This window comes from Poecilia reticulata, linkage group LG5, assembly GCF_000633615.1.
Source record: "Poecilia reticulata strain Guanapo linkage group LG5, Guppy_female_1.0+MT, whole genome shotgun sequence".
NCBI lineage: Eukaryota > Metazoa > Chordata > Actinopteri > Cyprinodontiformes > Poeciliidae > Poecilia > Poecilia reticulata.
Genome location: NC_024335.1, coordinates 27,853,175 through 27,875,977, shown reverse-complemented (window position 1 = coordinate 27,875,977; position 22,803 = coordinate 27,853,175). Strand labels below are relative to the sequence as shown.

Below are 22,803 nucleotides of genomic sequence, written 5' to 3'. Positions count from 1 at the left end.
ATGAGGTGGATGGGTAGTTCTAGTCAACAACTCATAGTGTCATTCAGGACTTCTTATTGTGAATTAACTTCTCAGCTTCCTGGAAAATTGAGTTGGCATGTCACGACAGTCATGAGACAGTTAAAGAATTTCTTGGGTTTCTATTTATGCAAAAAAAAAAAAAAAAAAAGAAAAGAAACCCCTCAAAATCTTTTTTCCATATTGTCAGAACTGGTGGGTAGAATTTTGCGGGAAGAGATTAATTTAATACAATTTCAAATAAGGCTATAACATAACAAAATGTGAAAAAAGTGAAAAGCTGTGAATAAATTCCAGATGCTCTGTATATTACTCAGAAATAGAAAATATTTTAAGAAAGAGCTCACAAAGGATCTGAAAAGGAACTTCACTTATATTTCACCTAAGGCTTTCCTTAAAAAGGCAGTAGTGAGCAAAGCAGAGGACATCTAGACAGTTAAAGAAGCAAAATAACTCCAAATATAAATGGGATGAAAGTCAAGTTAAAAATATATATATTTTTTGAAACATACAAATCTTGCCCAAAACAGACCTTTCAGGTGACTAAATAAATTGTAATGGATTTTATTGTTTGTTAATTGTACATTATTTCAAGCCACTATCTTCCGAATCATGATTAGAAAGTTTCTATATTTATGACCTCCCTCCTCTGGAGGCGCTGTTTCACTTCACTAGCCATTCATACAGGCCCGGAAGGCGGAAGCAAACGCGCCATTGTAGCAGATTTGCAACGTGAGTGGAACGTTAAGGCGCTCTGAAGCCAGAAAAGGTGCTGTTTTTTTAAAGCTTTCATCGCGTTGGTGTTTTTGTTGGAGAAATGGCGTACAGAGGACAAGGACAGAAGGTCCAGAAGGTTATGGTGCAGCCCATTGTATCCTTTTGAACATACCGACGGTACACCGTTCAATGAGGTGCTAAGATGACTTAGCAGCTAAGCTAATTTTTAGCTACGTCGTTGCTAGCTAATAAATTTGTATTTTGGTACATTTTTAAAATAATCTGCTCGGAGTGACTACTGCGGGCATGTACAACGTTTCTAAGTTTGTTTCTAGCTGGTACTGAATGACAAATTTACAGCTTAGCAGTGAGAAAGACATTGCCGCGTTAAAGTTAGCATCAATTTCAAGTATCTCATAAAAGTCACAACTTAGCAGTAATCGATTCAAGTTCAAAATGCGCATTGAACGTTAATAAGACAACAGACTATTTACAGTACTGTATTCCCGTTCCCGGGAATACTTGAGGATGTAATTCAAAAATGATGCAAATTTGTACTGGTGCTTGAAGCAGCAGATGGAAAAGTTTTGTTTGTAATCGAGCTACAATTATTACTGGTATAATTTTCATACAATGGAAAATATTTATAGCCATGATTTTATAATGAGTATAACCAGGTTAATCCAGAGAGTTTTACTATAAAGTCAACTTTGCTGCTCCAGAATGAGCTGGTTTTTAATATATTAAACTTGGCTGAATATCAGGGAGCTTTTTGAAAGAAAGTGATAATACTTATTATTGGAAATAAATCTATCCAGTAAAACCAAAGGAAACTAAAAACTAGATACCTTTCTTTAAGTACAGCAAACTTGCAAAATCCCTTTTAAGTTTTGGATCTACAATGAATAATGTATATTCTGTAAAAACAAAATAACTTTTTTGGGGGGAGAATTTTTTTTGTTTTGAACTTGTGACTCAACAATTTTGTCCCAACAAGTTTGGACACCCCTGATGTTAGTTGAAAATACTCCAATTGGAGCTAACTAGTTTAAATAAGTTTCATAAATTCTGATTATAAAAGTCATCAAACATCCAGACTTTAAAAAAAGCCTCAATATGTCTATTTTTTGTCCCTGTTTGAATGCATATCAGTAAGCAATAACTGTAAAGTTGAGCAGTTCTTTTAAAGGTTAATGAAGTGGTTGGCTTGGTGTGGGAGGGGGCGGGGGCAGTGTTTAAAGTAAATAATTGACAGCCCATAATGAATAAATTTATGGCCTGATGTATTTATAGTAGATGTGTGCTGATTGATCGGCCATCGATCATAATCGGCTGATTTCCGTGAAAAAGTGTATGATCAGTGATCGTCGATCACAGTCTCTTGTTGCCGATCACACAAACTGATCAACTGCATCTCATTTCGCAGCCTGCCTGTGCAGCTGGTCTCCTCTTTCCTTCACACTGCGCAGCAACAAATGTTAAGCAATGTGGAACTATAACGCACTGAGTGAATGGGGACGTTTGCGTGTTGCGGCGGAAAATTGAAGCATGTCAAAATGCATCACCACGACAAAGCTAATATGGCATAAAAACAATGTCATACTTGACGGGAGTTTGGCTACATCGAGGCTCACTGCAGTAAAAAAGACATGGAGGATCAGATGGCAGGTAAAGCAGCGCGCAGCTATAAACACTCACCCGGATTAGCATGACGGTCAGAAAGCTAAACAAATAACCCGCAAAATGATTTAAGTCTTCAAGCTGCGATGTAAAACGCTGGTTCTGCTCTCTCTGTTGAACCGCTGCTACGCGCTACAGCAGCGTAGCAGCGGTATATTAGACGGAGCGGCGCTCCGTCTAATATTTCAGACGGAGCGCCGCTTCTGCTCCACCTGGTAGTGACTCTCGCACTGAACCTCTGCTTAAAGCTGCAGCATCTAACTTAAAAAAAATACATTTTACATATGTATTAAAACTTTACCGATGTAAAGTTTTAATACGTGTTGGGTCTCATGCTATCCCAACATGAGACAAATAAGCTCTGAAAAAATAATCGATCTCCTCCTTGTTCTGCATAATTACTCCGCTCAGTCAGAAACAGCCACTCAGAACTAGCAGTAATCAGCTAGCCGCCATGCTATCAGGACGTTTTCATTCAGTAACTCTGGACTGTTTATTGCAGGGGTGGGCAACTCCAGGCCTCAAGGGATTCCTGCAAATTTTAGATGTGTATCAACTTCAACACACCTGAGTCAAATAATGAGGTTGTTAGCAGGACTCTGGAGAACCTGACTGCACTTAGGAGGTGAATCAGCTGTTGGATTCAAGTGTGTTGGACCAGGGAGACATCTAAGAGTTGCAGGACCTCGAGGACCAGGATTGCCCACACCTGGTTTATTGTAATGGAACCTGTATTTGCCTTTGAATGTTAAGTTTTATACTTGAATTTTTTTGGCAATATTGAGAGGTTTTATTTTTACTTTTTGCATTATTTAGCCTCTTCAGAGCCTTCATATGTTTTCAGTCTGTTAAAGATGGTATTACTGATGGCAGTACAATTTGCACAATGCCCATTTTGTTTTTTTCTTGGAAAAAGTTATTAAAAACAAGTTATTATTTAAATTAAGGTGAATTCATGGTTCCTTTTTCCACATAATGTAACCGGTAATGTTTATGATTAAAAAAAATAATAAGTATGTGATCGGCCCTCATGTTTGATTGGAATCGGCAGGAAAAAACCTGATCGGCACATCTCTAATTCATAGTATCGTGCCATCTCATGTGTAATGTGGATGAAACTGGAACATGTTGCAGGCTGTAAAACAGCCGTGTGACAGCAGCTTTATCTACTGAAACCAACAAAATGAGTTTTTTTTCAGTGTGAATTTAATAAAATACTATACATGTCTGTCTGCTTACCTTGACTTGATGTTTCAGAACCTCATTTTCAGATACCTGCAGAATGTAAGTATTTCCCACTTTCTCTTTTGATCCCAAGTCACGTGAAGTCCACATTGAGAGAGCTTTGATTCGGTTTTCCCTCTCATTCCCAGCGTTCCAGAATCCAGGTGTGGCTGTATGAGCAGGTCAACATGCGGATAGAGGGATGCATTATTGTAAGTTCATCAATATTTCTATCAAAAATATTCAGCTTGTAAAATGTTTTTAGATGTTTTAACCAATAATAACCAAGCATAGTAAAAATAAACTACTAGTTTAGATGTTAGTTTCACAATTCCTGGAACCCTGTTAAAAGACAGTGTTAATAACTGGTTAGAACAGGTTATTATAGTTTTTATGCAATGCTAAATCCCTGGTAAACTTTGTCCCTGTTTTGATTTCAGGGCTTTGATGAGTACATGAACCTGGTTCTGGATGATGCTGAGGAAATCCACATGAAGACCAAGAACAGAAAGCCACTGGGTAATGTGACTTAAAGAACCTAACCTGGGTCAGCCTAGTAGTGATAGATTACCCTTTCACTGCTGTTATATTATTGATTCATATTAGAAGAAGCCATAGAAGGGAAAAGAGGAGTTCTATTACAGCTCTCCGTCCATCCATTTTCTGCCGTTTATCCGGGGTCGGGACAAGATCTACAGCGTCTTGCAAAATATTCCTACCACTTGAACTTTTTCCCTTTTGTTGTGTTTTCACACCTGATAGTCTGGAAGATTTGGTTTGATTGGAAACAAAAATGGCAACATTGGCTGCTGTGGTTCTTTTACACTGCATTCAGTCAAGCCAACCAAACTTTGAAAAACCAAATCCTCGCCCATGGAGGCGCTGCACCAAGAACCACAGAAGGAAACGACACAAAAACCTCTGAAGACACTGAGCACAACTTCCTTCTTCACAAAATGTAAAAACAAAATGGGGTGGCGTTGGATTTTGGCAGTTGTAGGATTTCACTTTTGTTTTAGATGAAAGAAAACAAGCCATTTCTCCTGCTAGTGCTAGGCTCATGTTTCTTTCAGCTGTATTTACCCAGGATGCCCTGTTCTATAATCCTCTTCCTGCTTTTGAACCACTGTCTTTTTCCACTTTCATTCACGTAAGATAAGACTTTATTGATCCCCGAATGGGGGGGGGAGATTTGTTTATCTCAGGACAGCGTACAACAGAAATTAAAAATAAGTAAGTAAATAATAATATAGAACTGTAAAAGGCAATTAACAGTGATAGTCTTAAAGACACATCACTCAGAATATTGCTAAAAATATATTCATTTAAAAAGCACAGCTCTAGAGACTGCATTATAAAGTCTGAGCTTCAGACAGAAGACTTGCTTTAGCATTCCTTAGCACATCTGGGCTGTAGCAGCGTTTGGCTGTCTGCTCTTCATATAGATTATTGTATGTATAAAAAGTAAACAGACTTTTTTATCTGTTTTCTAATTTGCATCTGCTCTGTCTCTGTCACTTTTCTAAATCCTTATTTGTTGCCTTGTCTTCCAGGGAGGGTCATGCTGAAAGGAGACAACATTACACTGCTGCAGAGCGTGTCCAACTAGAAGAGGAGATGCTGACAGTTCTAGATTTTTCTAGAATTATGTTTTCCTTTTTTATTGTCTCTGTTTTGTTTGTATGGCATGAATATTGTAATTGTTTCTCTCAACCACATGGTCCCATTTCGAAAATAAAATTTTGTTTTTCCTAGATTTGTACATCTGTGATTCCTAACATATAGGTCATTGAGCTGCACTGCCATCTAGAGGCAAACGAGATGATTGCAACCATCTCATTTAGGTAAGCAATAATTTTTAGTTGAATGCAGATGTGTCATGGTAATAAAAATTAAAGCAATTCGGCATATGGTTAATCGTTTAATAACCAAATGGTAATATAATATACTAAAATAATAAATATTTATCTGTGTGTCTGTATATTTTTTCATTAATTTTACATTCACTCACTGCTTTGGGCACATCCCAGACCTATTTGTTGGGGAAAAGGTCCTTGCTGTCTGTTATTCAAATGAATGAACGGAATGACGTAAAACGTCAGTACGTACTCGACGTGTCCCTGCTCTGCTGACTGGGAAGCCCTTAGTGTGGAGCTGCCAACGCCCGGTGTTGAGACCCAAATAGAAAATACGGTACGGAAAATTATAAATACCCACATATAGTGTTTAAGGTATGTTCTTAATATTTTTTATCTTTTTAGTGTATCAGCATTATGTAGCATGTGGTGCTAGTTATAATTATTGCAATTCAGAAACAGCATCCGCTAGAGTTAGCTGCACTCCCGTTAACCCACAAGCTAACGGGAGGACGGCATTCAGCTAGCAAAGCAAGTAGGCAGACTACATTATTAGACCGGAAAGTAAATTCACCCTTTTCGTTCTTCAAAGCTATTTACTGCATAACGTATTGTCATTTAGGCTATAAACGTATTGGTGTCTTGGCTTAAAATAAAGCAATACTTCTCTAGTTAGCTAGGGGTTAGATGCTTACGGAGGTAAAACACACCTTCGTTGTATGTATAACAATATACGGTCCAACATTCAAAACGGGTAACATTTAGATACCCGAAAGTTACCAACGATTCCTTGTTCATATGAAAATACATCGCGAGATGAACCGACAGGAAATAGGCCAAAGAGGCCGGGATGTGGCCGAAGTGCAACAGCTGAGGCCAGCAGCAGCCAGCTATCGGTCCCTTTATCGTTGGAACTTCAGGCCAGATGTTAAAATTCTGATGTTGGCGTATATAACCTCTCGAAGTTGATGCTGGTCCATTTAGAATAAGAAATGAAGCGCAATTTTGAATGCTACGATATCAGTCGACGTAAACGGCGTATTTTTAGTTCATCAGTCTGCTTTTTGATTGAACAAAATTGAGAACGTTGCTTTTTAAGTGCAAATTACGACACGATGCTTTTTGTATTTCTATTATAATCTCAGACATGTTTTATATTATGGTAGGTTTTCTTTCTAAGTCTTATCTACTGGGGAAATACTGCTATGTCAAAATGAACCTTCCCGCTGTTTAACAGGCCTGTCCTAAAAATGCCTACTGGCCTACTAACACCATTGCTTGGATTAAGTCTAAAAGCGTTTACAACTGCAGCCACCCTCTGTCGGCCACTGCCATTGGCTTTGCCTGCTTTAGAACAGTTTGACATATTTAGAGTGCGGCGGGTTTTGAGATTTTTCCTTAATACTCCGCCTCATGGAGGACACGTTAGATAACGGCTCTGTTTGAAAATGGAGAGTACTTGATAGTTTTCTTTCCTAGAGCTGCTGGTGGTTTAGTTGGTGCCAAATGCACATTTATTCTTTAGAACTGTGGGTTTAGATTCTTAGAAATCAGATGATTGAGAACCAATTTTTGCTGAGCACTGAGTTGTGATGATAGTTTAGTTGCTACTGTTTGGGTCAAATCCTATTTCACCCTTCTTATGAAGTACAACTTTTTTAGGGGTAGACTCAAAAATTTAAATGTATGGGTAACACTAGTAAATTCTCTATTGTGTTTTAAAATGTCTGAATAAATGACTAGAAAGTCTCCATAGAAAGGAGTTTTCTTTTAAAAAGCCTTTATGGTCCTGTATTTTTTCTGACTTAATTTGAAATACCACCTTGACACTAAAACCAGCGAATTGAGTCTCTGCCACTCAGTAAAGGCAAAATGTTGTAAGTAGGGATGCTCCGATCAGCTTTTTGTTGCAGATTCCGATCACCTATGAGGGCTGATCACTGATCATTGCCAATCATCTGGATTGGCTGTTAATTTTTCGCGTTAGGTATAAATGCTACTGTGTGATCTGGCAAAATTAACAAATAATCTGGTAATAAATTCACCTAATTTAGACATAAATATGAAAAATACTTCCAGGCACAATATAGCAGCTATTCAGTCAAAAGGACAACTGAAAAACCTGCAATCAGTAAAATAATATTTAACACCAATTCTCTCTGTACCATAAATTATACATGAGTCAGATAAATCTGCCTATCAAAATAAACAATCCTGAGTTACTAAATCAAAAGTTTCTGAGAGCACAGCTAGCTGATTAATGCTGGTTCTGATTGGTTGTTTCTGACTGAGCCGAGTAGTTCTGCAGATTGTCTGGAAGAGACGGAGGAGATCGATTTTTTTATTTTTTTTGTTTGTTTATAAATTATCTCATGTTAGGACATAGTGAAAGTTTTATTATGTAAAACCTGTTTTTTGTTGTTTTAAGTTGCATGCTGCAGCTTTAAGCAGATGTTTGGTGAGAGAGTTCATGTCTGTGAACTATTATTATTATCTACTACCAGTAGCGCGTAGCTGCGGTCCAAGAGCGAGAGCAGAACCAGCGTCTTACACCGCTGGCTTGTATAATTTTAAATAATTTTCGGGTTATTTGTTTTGCTTTCTGACCATCATGCTCTTCTGGGTGAATGTTGGTGCTTTACCTGTTGTCTGATCAACACTCTGATCCGGATGACTTCTTTTTTTCCTCCAGTGAGCCTCGATGTGGCCAAACTCCGTCAAGTGCTTGTTTTTTAAATGTCATATTAGACTCCTTGTGTTGATGCATTTTGACGTGCTTCACCAACGAGGTCATTTTCCAACGCAACATGCAAACTTCCCCATTGACACTGAGCGTTAAAGTTTCTCACTAAATTGCTTAGCATTTGTTGCCTCGTGCTTGTGCAGTGTGAAAGAAAGGAGATGAGCTGCACAGGCAGACTGCGAAGTGAGATACATTTGATCTGTTTGTGTGATCGGCAACAAGAGACAGATACAGCGATCACCGATCAGACACTTTTTCACAGAAATAGGATGATTATGATTGGTGGCCGATCGATTGGCACACCTTTGGTGTTAAGGTGACTTATAGTTCCTGGTCATTGGAAATTTCTTAATTGTTTTTATTTGCACAAAAATGATTAAATCATCTTTGAATTAAAGCATTTTCTACATTTAGTTTTGCTCTAATTTATGTTGCACGCATAGACATTCTAAATTTAAATTTTACTTTCAGAAAATCGGTTAATGTCTACTTCAATTTAAATTAGTTGATTTTGGTTGGTAATAGAGGATAACCTGTCCTCCAGTAAAAATACTTCATCGGCACAGCAAGCATAAAAAGTACTGTCTGTTGCAGGTTCGCCTGATTAAAATTAGATGTGAATATGTCTTTTTTTTTTTCTAGTTAGAAAATGAAAATCTTTTTTTCGCCAATTAAATGTAATAGAAACCAACAGTATTTTGACCAATTAAGCCAACAGAAACGTCTTTGGAGTCTGGAGGGAACCCATGTACAGGGAAAACGCTACTCAGCCCCAGCAGGGATCTGATGCATGACAACAGTGCTGACAATTAGCCCACCTATAAGCAACCTTATTGCTGATCACAAAAACCAATCACCTGCATCTCATACTTCGCAGTCTGCAGAGGCCCAGTGTGTTATTAACCTGAAAAACTATTAAAATAATAGGGCTAGCAGTAAAAGATTCTGGGTTCTGCTCTCACCCTTGGACAGCTGCCACGCGATACTGGCATGTTCAGTTTCATGTTCCCCCTCCACCAGACAGTGAACTCTCACATTGAAAGTCTGCTTAAACCTGCAGCATGTAATTTAAAATACATATGTATTAAAACTTTTGCTGTCCTAACATGAGACGGATGAGCTCTGGAGAAAAAAATAAAATCGGTCTCCTCTGCCGCCTCCTGTGTTCTGCAGAATTACTCCACTCAGTCAGAAACAACCAATCAGAACCAGCACCAAACAATTAGCCATGCTTTCAGAAAGTTTTGATTTAGTAACTTAGGATTGTTTATTTTGATGCAACCTGCATTTGACTTTGAGTTTATGTTTCCGTTTTTTACTCGAGATTATTTTGACATGGGCAATGTTGTGAGATTTATTTCATTTATGTATAATTTATGGTACAGAGAGCCTTACTGTTAAATAGTTTTACTGATTGCAGGTTTTTCAGTTGTCCTTTTGACTGAATAGCTATTGTATTGTGCCTGCAAGTATTTTGCATGTTTTTTTTGTCTTAATCTGGTGAATTTATTACCAGATAATTTTCCCATTTTGCCAGATACATAAGAGCATTTATACCTAAAAGTGAAAAATTAACAGCCAATCCAGGTGATTGGCAGTGACTGGTATCAGCATCGGCAGCAAAAAACCTGATCAAAGCATTCCTATCACATTATTTGCTCATATACTGTTTCCAAAACAGCCCGTTATTTTTATTATTGTTTCTCTAAAGTTCATTTATTAGTTTGATCAAAACCAAAGAATTGGTCAGAAATGTCTAATTAAATTTCAATAAAGTTTATTGCATTTCTCAATGTTTTTATTGTAAACAATATTTGTCTAGAGAACCTTCAGTCCAGTTCTAGCCCCATCAGACATGCTTTCACAACAGCTTTACCCAGTCAGGAGACAGTTTTCATGTTTTTAGCATCTAGAGCTAGTTGTTAGCAGCTGAGTCTCTTTGTAAGGAGGGCGTTTTGGAAGTGGGCTGTCCCTCAGTGGTTCCCTGCCCCCACGTAGTGCTGCAGCGGAGCTCAGCTCTGCTGCGGCTTAATGCTGACATGCTGTAATTTGTGGAGCAGAAACAGAGATTCTGTGGCTCGCTACTGAATGATCCTTAAACCAAGTGATTATATAAGGCTTAGTTGGCTTCCATCTTGCTGTTTCACAGTTGCTGCATTAAGACATTGGAGCAGATGCCAGACCTGCAGTTAGGTTTCAGTGTCTCTGAAGTGACTCAAAATATGAGCAGGAATTTCTTTTTTTTTTTTCTTCTTCTTTCTGTTTTTGTTAGAGGTGTGCCAATCGATCGGTCACTGATCATAATCGGGCCGATTTTTGTGAAAAAGTGCATGATCGGTGATCGTCCATCATTGGCTCTTGTTGCCGATACCGATCACCTGCATCTCATTTCGCAGCCTGCCTGTGCAGCTGGTCTCCTCTTTCCTTCACTCTGCGCAAACGCGCAGCAACAAATCTTAAGCGATGTGGAACTATAACGCACTGAGTGAATGGGGAAGTTTGCGTGTTGCTGCGGAAAATTGAAGCACGTCAAAATGCATCAACACAACGAAGCTAATAGGACATAAAAACAATGTCATACTTGACGGGAGTTTGGCTACATCGAGGCTCACTGCAGTAAAAAAGACATATGGAGGATCAGATAGCAGGTAAAGCAGCGCACAGCTGCAAACACTCACCCGGATTATTAGCATGACGGTCAGAAAGCTAAACAAATAACCTGCAAAATTATTTAAGTCTTCGAGCTGCGATGTAAAACGCTGGTTCTGCTCTCGCTGTTGAACCGCTGCTACGCTACAGGTAGTAATATTTCACAGACGGAGCGCCGCTTCTGCTCCACCTGGTAGTGACTCTCACACCGAACCTCTGCTTAAAGTTGCAGCATCTAAATACATTTTACATACGTAAAATACATACCCCTTTCGTTGTCCTAACATGAGACAGATAATCTCTAAAAAAAAAATCGATCTCCTCCCTGTTCTGCATAATTACTCCGCTCAGTCAGAAACAGCCACTCAGAACTAGCAGTAATCAGCTAGCYGCCATGCTATCAGGAAGTTTTCATTCAGTAACTCTGGATTGTTTATTGTAATGGAACCTGTATTTGCCTTTGAATGTTAAGTTTTATACTTGAATTTTTTTGGCAATGTTGAGAGGTTTTATTTTGGCTCTTTGCATTATTTAGCCTCTTCAAAGCCTTCATATGTTACCAGTCTGTTAAAGATAGTATTGATAGCAGTACAATTTGCAGAATGCCTGTTTTGTTTAGTTTTCTTTTTGGAAAAAGTTATTAAAACCAAGTTTTTGTCTAAATTAAGGTGAATTCATGGTTCCTTTTTCCACATAATGTAACCGGTAGTGTTTATGATAAAAAATAAAATAAAAATTATTTGATTGGTATCGGTGATTGGCCCTCATGGGTGATCAGTATCGGTATCGGCAGGAAAAAACTCTAGTTTTCTCTAGTAATCTCTAGTTTTTGTTGCTAGCTGTTACAACAGTTGGAGTAAAACAGTTTCCATTATCTGATATTTATTGAATGATAGTTCTGAAGTAAAAGCTGCTCTTTTTACTCTTTGTATATTTTGCACTTATGAAGCAATCCAGTTCTGTATTATGCTATGGAGAAGACGTGTGGGGAAACAAACACATTTTTTTGCGTTTTGACGTTTCAAAGAAAGACAGTCGCAAGGATATCTGCGTTTTTAACGCTCTCGCGATTTTGGCACAACTCTCTGAAGGAGCACAGCAAATGTCACGATTGGACAGTGGGGAAGCAGTCAATCCATCACTTTATGAAACCGTACAAAAAACCTTGTAAAGGAGCAAACAAGGTTAGTGCAACCCCACCAAAAGCACAGAGTAAAAAAACTCTTGCCAGCAGTCGTTGGCTGGAGGGTTAAAAGTTTTGTTTTAATGGATGCAGCTTGCTCTCATGCAAGCAGCAGGAGGAGTAACTGTTATTATTAGTGTTTGTAAAAGAAAGTCGGGGTGCACTGATTGCAGTTTTCTGATCACCAAAGCCTGACGAAGTTTGACCTGCTTGTTTCTGCACAAAATATAGCAAAAAAGTTGCAAAGTTGGCAACACTAGGCTGATCATTGTGAAATGTAGTTCTCTCTCAGAGCCTTGTGGTGGTATAAAAGATCGGTAGGTAAGATCAGTTTCACTTGTAAGCATCGACCAATTTATCAATCTCCAAAATTAGGGAAATTGACTGATCAATCTGTACACTCCTAAAAACGACCCCTACACCCTCTAGTCTAAGGCCAAGTTCCTTGGGGAGACACAGAAACCAGCTACATGTGTACCAGGTCTGAGTTTGAAGCCTTACTGCTTGTATTTCTTCCAAATGTGAATTTATTAATCACTGTACTTTAATTTTAAATAGAATTCTAAGTGGATTAAAAGATATTGAATTACTTGATGTTGAAGTAATTTTTAATCTTAAATGTATATTCAATTCAAATGGAGATGCAAAGTGATACATGAGAGGTTCAAGTGTGTATCTTTTGAAATTGTTACATTTCTGAGTTCCAAAAAAAAAATTTTTTTTACCCAGCGTAATCTAAAGATTTCGGATGTTCTTTCTGTTTTTCTCTGCAGGTCTTGAATGAGTAGAATAGACTGTAAACCACAGCTATGCAGACCATCAAGTGTGTTGTAGTCGGTGACGGTGCTGTGGGTAAAACCTGCCTGCTCATCTCCTACACTACAAACAAGTTTCCCTCCGAATATGTACCTACGGTATGTTTGCCAACAGAAACACAAGGCGACACTGGAATCACTGTGTTACTGCTCACTTCTTCCAAGTCATTTTCTGGATCTTTTTGGTGCCAAACATTAATGTATTTTATTGAGGTGGGTTTAGAAACCTCTAACTGGGATCCACATTCATTGTGATATAAAAGTGCAAACAGATACATGTATATATTTATATTTAGCTTCTATTTACAGTGTCAGCAAAAGCATATCAAGTTGAATGTCTTATTGAGCCTAACAAGGATTTGTTTTGTGTGTTCCAGGTGTTTGACAACTATGCTGTAACTGTAATGATCGGTGGGGAACCCTATACCTTGGGATTGTTTGACACAGCAGGTATGGCTTTGGTTTTACCTCGGTGTTTCAAATTCTAATGTGAAATAAATGACATTTGAAAGCATGGGAATCACATTTGAGTGCAGTCTAAGTAAATAAAACTGCTTAAAATGGAAAGGGGCTTTTTCAAAGCTCATCCACAAATCCACAAGCAAACTTGTGTAAATATCTAGTTTGATGAGATGTTTTTTTGGTTCTTGCAGGTCAAGAAGACTACGACAGGTTACGTCCTTTGAGTTATCCCCAGACAGATGTCTTCCTCGTCTGTTTTTCAGTTGTGTCCCCTTCCTCCTTTGAAAATGTCAAAGAAAAGGTAACTGACTATTTTTATATGTGTGTGTGTGTGTGTGTGTGTGTGTGTGTGTGTGTGTGTGTGTGTGTGTGTGTGTGTGTGTGTGTGTGTGTGTGTATATATATATATGGCTTCATGTTCTTTCGTAAAATTGTACACGCATAATATTTGCAATAAATTCCCAGCTGTACTCTCATCAATTTTGTTGCTATATTTAGCAACTTTTCAGACAAAAAAAGTGATATAGACTAGAGTCAGAATCAGCAAATTAGGGTTTTTAAAGATCAGTGATCATCCAGGACACTGCAGTCGGTGCACCCACGTTTGTAGTGTTGACAAAGAAGTATCTACTATGGGTTGATATTTAATATGAGACGATTCATAAGCATTTTGGGGATGTTTCATAACATCTTTGGTTTCATAACATCTTTGACAACCAAGAATTTACATTTAGCATCTGCCAGAGGCTCCTTGTGATTAATTGGGTTTGGTCACTGTCATATGCCATCAGAGTCAAATGGCCCAAACATATGGATCAGAGCCAGACCCAGTGGAAATGAAGTGTAATATAAAAGTCAAATTGAATTATTGGTGAAATTTGAGTGTTCCTATTTTCGATCAAACCTTCTTCACTAGTAAGAAAAATAAATCAACATGCAATGGCAGGTGTGGTCATTTATCGTGTCGTTTATCATTTATTGTGTTGAATTTCTTAGTTTAAGAATTTTGATTATTTATTGTCACGGTAAATTCTAATTATTACTTAAATCCCCCAAAACTGTCTCTATTGTTGAAATTGTTAGTTTTACCGTTTTTCTCGTTTTTTCCAATGAAAGTATCAATAAATGACAACAAATAAAAAAATTTTTAAAAAAAAGATGCAGTAGCTGTGTGCAGTTTAGTGTTATAAATCACCCTTCTTTATGTGACTGGTGTCCTAAAGAAAAGTATTACAAATTCAGTCACAGCCATACCCAAAGCTATCTAAAAAAGAAGTAGTAAGTCATTCATATTGTCACTGTACTTAGTATTGTGATAAGACTTTTAAGTCTGAATTGCCCACCCTGACGCAGTGGTAACTCTTACTTGGACCAGATGCCAGTATGGAAAGGGTTTCCATTGTTGAATGGGTGGAGTTGTTCCCACCCGTCTGTCAGAAACAGTAGATAATGTTTTGGACACCTTTTGGCAATGAATGCAATATGAACACTTTGTGTCAATAAGTCAGCATTGTCTAGCTATAGATCCTAGCCTCTTGTTGTTAACACTGACTGTGTTTCCACAGTGGGTTCCTGAGATTACCCACCACTGTCCAAAGACGCCCTTCCTTCTAGTCGGGACGCAGATCGACTTGAGGGACGACCCGTCCACTATAGAGAAGCTGGCCAAGAACAAGCAGAAGCCCATCACCCCAGAGACGGCAGAGAAGCTGGCAAGAGACCTCAAGGCAGTTAAATATGTGGAGTGCTCAGCCCTCACACAGGTAACAGGTACCGTCACACACTGCTAGATTGCTTGAGCTGAAATATCAAAGGCAAGAAGAAAGAAAGTGGAGGAAAGAGGAACATGTTCACTCCCACACCCCACCTGCTGCATGCTGTAGTGGATGGGTTTATTCTGCATGCCAGGCTACAAAGGTCAAATGATGATCTCACTAAGTAGGGCTGGACAATAAATCAATAATGTATATTGTGATAGACACGTGATCAATATCAATAGATCATACATCTGATAGAATATTCACTGAACTCTGGTTTGAATGCATATGTGAATGCCGAGCATGCCAGTGACCCCTCCAAAAGCTGGAAGCTGACTACGGCACAGGTCATTCTGGGTAAATCCAGCCAACGCCAACATGTGTACTCAGTCCTAGTGGGAGAAATGGCTTCAGGACTTTTACCAAAGACAAAAGAGAAATTGTACAACAGCTTGAATCTGATGCCACTCAATTTTTGCTTACACGTTGTGAAGAAGGAAGTTATATTCAGAGATTTTCCTTCAGTAGTTCTAGTAATGTCTTTGGATGGTTTAATAGAGTGCGGTGTGAAAGAACCACATCAGCTGAAAATGTAACAAATATTTAAACTTTTGTCCCCGGTCCACAGAGTCCATTGGACTATCAGGCGTTAAAACACCCAGAGTTAAATTTGGTTGTTTGGTGTGAGAAAAGCAGAGACCCCTCTGAATACATCTTTGCTTTTATCGTCTTCTGTTTAGTTTCTCCTGTCATCACATCTCACTAACAGGGAGGCAGAAATACAGTTTTTTTTCTAGAAGAGATCTGTACCGCAGAGTGGTCAGACCATAAGGCGTGTCCTCGTTGGACAGTCAGCAGGTCCAGAGAGCCGTCCCCGTCCCGGCCGGACTGCAGGACTCCAGAAGGAAGGGAACACACATGACCTCACATGGCCAGAGAACAATAGTGTTGATGAAACCAAGGCGTAGCCTCCACCTCAGTGCTCCGCTCCTTCCTTCCTCCTCTATTTGACATAATGCTTACATGGCTGCTAATGTCACTTCCTGTTTCCTGTTGCTAATCTCAGCCCTCACCCAGCTGCATGCGATCCTCCATCTCTGCTCCATCTGACCCAGCAGCTTTCCTCCCTCTGTTTTCATCCACTTCCCTCCTCACTCTGCCATGTTCCTCTAATCCTCTCATCCATCCCGTTGCCCTGGTTACTAACCACTGTTTTCTGTCCTCTTCTGTCGTTGTAGCGAGGACTGAAGAATGTTTTTGATGAAGCTATCCTAGCTGCCCTAGAGCCACCTGAGACTCAGAGAAAGCGGAAGTGCTGTGTGTTTTAATCTCTCTGGGCCACTGCTCTCGTCTTTTCCTCTTCTGGTTGCCGTTAGTTACCGCCTCTCTACATTCCTCATCCCGCCTTCTCTCTCTTCTATTGTTCATCATGTATTCTCAGATAGTGCAGCGTTGCTAATGTTTGTTCATCGGCATGTTGGGCTGACGTTGGCCCTTTCCTTGTTTGTCAGCTTGAGCTTTTGCGTCAGCTGGTTCTAATTAAGGTCAGAAGGATGTCTTGCTGGGTCAGAATGGAACAGGATGCAACACTTTCTGTTTCTAACGGAGGTGTTCTGAGAAGTCAGCTGCCGATGGGATGGTTCTGAACTCCGAGGTCACAGCAACGGCAAAACTCTTGTGTGGAGGTTGTTGCTGGCAAAAGAAGACCTTAAGTTAGCTTTCTTCACCATCAATAAATTTCCACCAATACTCTTTTTTTATTTTCATGCATTTGAAAGTATTGGTTTAGGAAATGTTGATGGAAATGTTACAAATTTGAAATAACTTCAATTCTGCAAAAATGTTTTCCTGTTCCGTTAAGATGGTTTTTGGCTATTCTGAAGTTAGTATTAGAGTAGAGTATTAATGCGCTAAAGTGGAGATGAAAAGACATTTACAGAAAATGTTCTGATGAGGCAAATGTTTACCTCACCTGACTGATGAGCTGTTTCCACTTAGACTCATTAGAAATGTGTTTCTTTCTCTACGTCGCCAACACTAGCTGACAAGTAAAGAACAAGAACTTCTTACCTGATAGCAACACGTTCCTGAAAACCTCTCCATTTTTCTGAGATGTGTGATCCATTCTAGTTTCTACTTCCTATTTGTAACGTCAACATGTGACTAACTTCACGTTTTGATTTGTTCGCTCCGAGCCAGTAAATAAATAGAAACAGAAACCTAATTCAGATTTTCCTTTTCTTTGTGGCATTTCAAAAGTTGGCTCAAAATTTCCTTGACAGTTGGATGGAAACATAGCCAGTGACGTATTCATAATGAAACAGAAGCAAGCGTGTAGATGTAAGGAAGTTTAAATATCTGTGGTTCACTCAGGCTTCCAGAGAGAACGCAGACTTTAAGCGGATAACAGGAAGGTTTCTAAACTTTGAACCTCCATTATGAAACAAGCTGGATTTGGAAATCTTCTCCTAATACTATTGATTAAAGGGGAAGGCTGGAAAATAGAGGTTTTGAATGTTGCCTTCTACCTTTTTGTAGTTTGGGAAGAGAAATCACAGTGAGCTAAAATCTGTCAATATGCCCAAGCTTCACAAAAACACAATGTTGCTGTTTCAACCTAAAGGTTTCATGAAGTCTGTGGTTGCAGGACTAGACTTTAAACCACTCAACACTTAGTGTTCTGATAGTGTTGGGTACAGTTTGAAAAGTATAAAGCATAAATGAACTTGTTCTCTGGAGCTTCTTTCTCTCTCTGTCTGGGCGATCAATCCTCACAGGACTGAGCTTCTGATGTCAGATCACACACACACACACACACACACACACACACACACACACACACACACACACACACACACACACACACGTTCACCATGTGAACTTAGCTCAACACTACTGTTTCTACACAAAACACTTTTTGTTATTTTTTTATGTCGTATTTTCAGTTGTCCAGGGGGGAGAGTGGATCTGCAGCCATTTTTCCTTTGCGTTGCACTGATTCAGGAGTTTTTCTGTTTCCTCCACTTGCTTGTCTCACTGCCTCTGATCGTAGCAGCAGTCAGATCAGCCTCTCCCACATCTCGATACACTTCTGAGTTGATCAAATGATTTGCAACTATCTGTATTATTTTTCTGTTTTTTTTCCCCAAACTCCCTGCATTTGCTAAGTTAGTGTCTTACAAAAGTATATGCAACCCCTGTTTATGTTTTTATTTTATTGTTTTTACATTTTATACCATTATAACCACAAACTTCAATGCATTTATTAGAATTTTATGTGATGGACCATCAGAGTTGAGTATTGGTGTGAGCTGTAAAGAAGACAGGTTTCCAAACTGGGACAGAGTTCAGGTTACAGCTACAGCTCTTTATTTGTCTCAACTGAAAATGATGCCAACTCATCTTTTTTCCAGTGTTTCCTCAGATTCTAAATATGATTTCTGACTGGACTTTGACGGGTCTATTCTAAAGTATGAATAAACTTTGGCCTCAAGTATTTAATTTTAGCTCCAGCTGAATGTTTCTGGTGGTCTTACAGGGAGTCTGTTGATGCTTTTGTCAGCTTTTCTTCCTGGAATGCTGGAATATTTAGCTTCATCCAACTGAATGCTGCCAACCAGCTTCCACATGGCAGCAGCGTTCCATTTTTTCATAGAAGCCATAACCGTTTATCTGACGTCACAAGTATACCACGATGATTTTGATTCAATTTAATTCACAAATCTGCAATATGTGTCCATCTGACATAATCATTTCCAATCCAACTTTATTTATAAAGCACTTTATAAAAACCACAGCTGATACTAAGTGCTGTACAGTAAAACACAACATAAAAATAAAATAATAATAATAAATAAACTCTTACAGTTTAAAAACAAAAACATACAATTTAAAACTAGATCCCGCTGGTGTTGAAAGCCAAGTAAAATAGATGGGTTTGAAGACGAACTTTAAAAGTGGACAGTGAAGGGGCCTCTCTGACCTGCAAAGGCAAGTCGTTCCATAACTTATGGCCCATGACAGAGAAAAGCCCTGTCCCCTCTGAGCTTCCTCCTGGATCTCGGTACCTCCAAGAGCAGCTGATCTGCTGACCTGAGTGACCGATAAGGTACGTAGGGGTGAAGAAGCTCAGAGAGGTAAGCCGGGGCAAGATTATGCAGTGATTTAAAAACAAACATAAGAATTTTAAAATGAATCCTAAAATATATAGGCAGCCATTGAAGTGAGGCCAGGACAGGGGTCACATGTTCTTTCCAACTGGAAAAACTGAATGCTAAAAAAAAAAAAGCAAATCAAACCATGCACCCGAAATTCAAGTTGAGATATATTTATGTATATTATAAAATTTTGTGTCCCTTACGTCATCGACTGCAGCCAGACTTGTGACAATTCACAGCATTTTTGTTTGTGTTTGTAACATTCTGACCAGAACCAGATCCCATCAGGACTGTAACAGACTGGACTCTTTGAACACTCTTGGTGGTGCTAAGTACTTTTTAAATCATGATGTTGTCCTGGCATTTCTTGACTGCAATACTACTAAATAGTGACACTTGATTAACCAAAGACTAATTACTGACAATGTCACATTCAACAATAAATGAACTAAGTGCAATAACACTGCATTTTATTAGGTTTTGTGCATTCCTGCTACACAGTAACAAGTATTTGGAAAGAATGTCCCTCTGAAACTTTTCTAAAAACCCACCAAATGTTGTGAAAAGCAGCCCAAACTTTGACAACCTACTCAAAGGTGTTTTTTGTTTTTCCTTTACCCCAAGCCAAACTTGTTCAAAAGCAGCAAATAGTTGTTGGCAACATTGGGTGGAAACCCAGCCAGTCTGACAACTCTGACCATGCAACATTTCCGTCTTATGCCAACATCGATACTCTGCTTTGTGTTGGTCTATCACTGAAAATCTCAACATGTTTGTGGTAAAATAAGCAGCAGGTATGTGAAGACTTGTGCACTATAAAGGAAGTTTGACACCGCTTTGCTGTTTAATATTTTCTGCTCCTGTTTAGTTTCATCTGTGTGTGCTGCTCCTTTACCCCGTGTGTGTGTGTTTGTGTCCACAGAAAGGCCTAAAGAATGTGTTTGATGAGGCGATATTGGCCGCACTGGAACCCCCAGAGCCTAAGAAGAAACGCAAATGTGTGCTCTTATGAGAAGTCCCTACTTTTCTCAAAGCACACACACACGCGCGCACACAAAGACATGCATCTCACATGTACCTGTACAACATCCTCCAGTAAACCCCCACATGTGTTCCCTGGCTCTGCTGAGGCTGATTGGCATTGTCGTCCTCCAAAGCAGCCCACCAGGTTTCCAACTATTCTCTGCAATAATTCCAAGTTTCACACACAACATGAAGCTATTCTGGCCAGATACCAGTCTCTTTCTCACACACACACACACACACACACACACACACACACACACACACACACACACACACTCAGAGCTCATTCTGTCAGGTGTGAGTCAGCGTACTGCCCCGCCTCCACCAGTGAGTGTGGTCATCGTCCGACCACCTCTGTTCTTTCTCAGCACTACCACTAGACATGTAGTGTTGTTTTTCTTTTGATTTGATATGCCAACCTTCCCCAAACCCTGTTGCTCTTCAGTAACACCGGATATTTAACTCCCGTTCCAAATGGACACACTCCTAACCACTAGAGGATGTTTAACTGTGGCCGCTGAATCGGCCGGAGTCACACAGGGCTGAGTTGTCGGTCCCTTTGGAACGAGGCTCGTTTTCCTCAAAGAGCCAAAGGCGTCCAGCACCAACGGCTCTACAGGAATCGGCCTTTTTTTTTTTTCTTTTTTTTTTTTGTAGAAGCAGAGAACTTTTAAACAGTGTTAGCAGAACAAGTGGTGTGTTGTTCATGCGTTGTCAGGGACCAAGGGAGGGTAAGGCAGGACGCCGTTAGAACATCACCGCCACACACTTTGAAGCGCTGCAGCAGACGTCCTGATGAACGGAGCGTTGCGTTTTAGACAGCTGATCACCAGATTTCTGTGCCGAGTCAGAGTTTGGTGCCTTCCTTGTAGTCTTCATATATGAGGTGTGTGTTATAGCCCATCCAAACTGTGTGGTGGTGGTGTGTAGCTGAGCCTTGGTCTCTGTTCTAAATGATAGGTTTAACAGATGTAATTATAATGTAAGCTGGCACACAACGTTGATGTAGGCTCCATGTGTTTTTACCAAAACCTCTTTTTTTCTTCGTTATTTCTGTTTGTGTTGTTTTTTTTATGATTATTATTATTATTATATATTAAAAATATAAAAAGGTTACTTTCACTCCTTTCACATTTAGGGGTCGGAACTCATCTGAACTCTCACCTGCCAGTTTTACCAAGAAAACGTCTGAGCTTAGTTTGGCCAGAGTGACTGTTTGGTAAAGATCCTAAATGACTCACTTTTTTTTTTTTTTTACTGGTGGATTAGAGTTGGGTTGATCTCCAGCCCAAGTCAGTATAATTATTATAACCCGTTGTTGTTTTTGGTGCAGAACCAAATGCTTTGTCTAAAGTTTGTTCTTTGTATATGCATTCTTTTCAGAAATATTAAACTTATACCTTAATTGCCTTTACCATGTGTCCCTTGTCTTTCTTTTGTGTTGAGGATCCATGAGAGAATTAGTTGTAAAAAAGATGTCGTGAGTCAGGAATTGTTTGCTTCTGGGGTCCTAGAAGTTATTTCTAGAACAGTGATTTGATCATGTTAAATCTGTTCTACAGAGACTGGACCTTATTTAAGACAAAATTATAATGAAAATATTTATATTTGATGTAAGCAAGAAATATTTTCCACCTTTATTCACTTCCTTACAGCCTGTCATGCTGTTGTTAACCAGAAGGTGGCAGTGCCCACTTAGTTTTCATTTTGTCCACAGTGAAAGACGACTGAAGCCCAAAATGTTTGTTCTGCTACAGAGGAACAGAGTTTAACATAAAGGTTTAGTGTATTTTGTGTAACACACATTTAGTATGAGAAGTCAGTCTCTTGGTGCTTCATAGAATCGGTACTAACCACTAACACTATGACAGATTAGACCATAATGCAGACTTTTGAAGCTCCAACTTTACCAAGTTAACCACCTCAAAATCAAATTGGAACTGCATTTTTCAATTACTATTTTTTTGTCATTTGAAAATTGAAACATGTAAATGTGACAAAAACATTTACATGTTTTCTACTGAATCAAATACAAATGTCATTATGCATTAAAATGCAAATGAATTATTTAAAAATTATACAATGTGATTATCAGGATTTTTCCCCGGTGAGGCGTTCCGACAAAGAAAACGACAGACCATTTGTCCAGCAGTTCCAGTCGTTGCCCTCATGGGTGGTTTGAACAGAAACAGTCGCCACCAGTTTTTGGATGTAATGCTAAGGCTGAGAGATAAAGATCACCCCCTTTCATTTCATATAGATGTCCTCGAAAGGCGGTGAATGGGGGATCCATCCCAGCCTCAGTGACCCGCTTCGCCCAGCCGGGAGGCTCCCTCATCCACCCCTGTGAGGCGTTCACGCATTCCCTGCGTTTCTGGAGTGCTGTCTGTCAGCGCCTTCTTCCACTAAAGAGCCGCTGACAGCCATTAATTATGGCACAGCGTGAACGAAGGCCATTCCTCTTTGCTGAAATATTGGTACTCATACACAGACGCTTCTGCGTTCGGCCGCAGAGC

General features: G+C 39.3%; 2 protein-coding genes across 4 annotated transcripts; both read left to right on the top strand.

Annotated features, from left to right (window-relative positions):
- Positions 1-708: 708 nt before the first annotated feature.
- Positions 709-5,395, top strand: snrpe (small nuclear ribonucleoprotein polypeptide E). The gene is made up of 5 exons (XM_008410232.2): positions 709-889; positions 3,673-3,699; positions 3,789-3,851; positions 4,080-4,158; positions 5,193-5,395. The coding sequence occupies exons 1-5, from the start codon at positions 836-838 to the stop codon at positions 5,246-5,248; spliced, it is 279 nt and encodes a 92-aa protein (XP_008408454.1). The 5' UTR covers positions 709-835; the 3' UTR covers positions 5,249-5,395.
- Positions 5,396-5,729: 334 nt separating this feature from the next.
- cdc42 (cell division cycle 42) lies at positions 5,730-21,701 on the top strand. Of its 3 annotated transcripts, none has more exons than XM_008410228.2 (6): positions 5,730-5,832; positions 12,844-12,984; positions 13,263-13,335; positions 13,539-13,648; positions 14,913-15,110; positions 20,184-21,701. In XM_008410228.2, exons 2-6 carry the CDS (start codon positions 12,880-12,882, stop codon positions 20,271-20,273), a joined length of 576 nt encoding a protein of 191 aa, XP_008408450.1. In that variant the 5' UTR covers positions 5,730-5,832; positions 12,844-12,879; the 3' UTR covers positions 20,274-21,701. The 3 variants fall into 3 exon arrangements, with proteins under 3 accessions (XP_008408450.1, XP_008408449.1, XP_008408451.1); XM_008410227.2 differs by having other exon boundaries at positions 5,765-5,870; XM_008410229.2 differs by lacking the exon at positions 20,184-21,701 and adding an exon at positions 16,343-18,889 and having other exon boundaries at positions 5,765-5,870.
- The last annotated feature ends 1,102 nt before the right edge of the window (positions 21,702-22,803 follow it).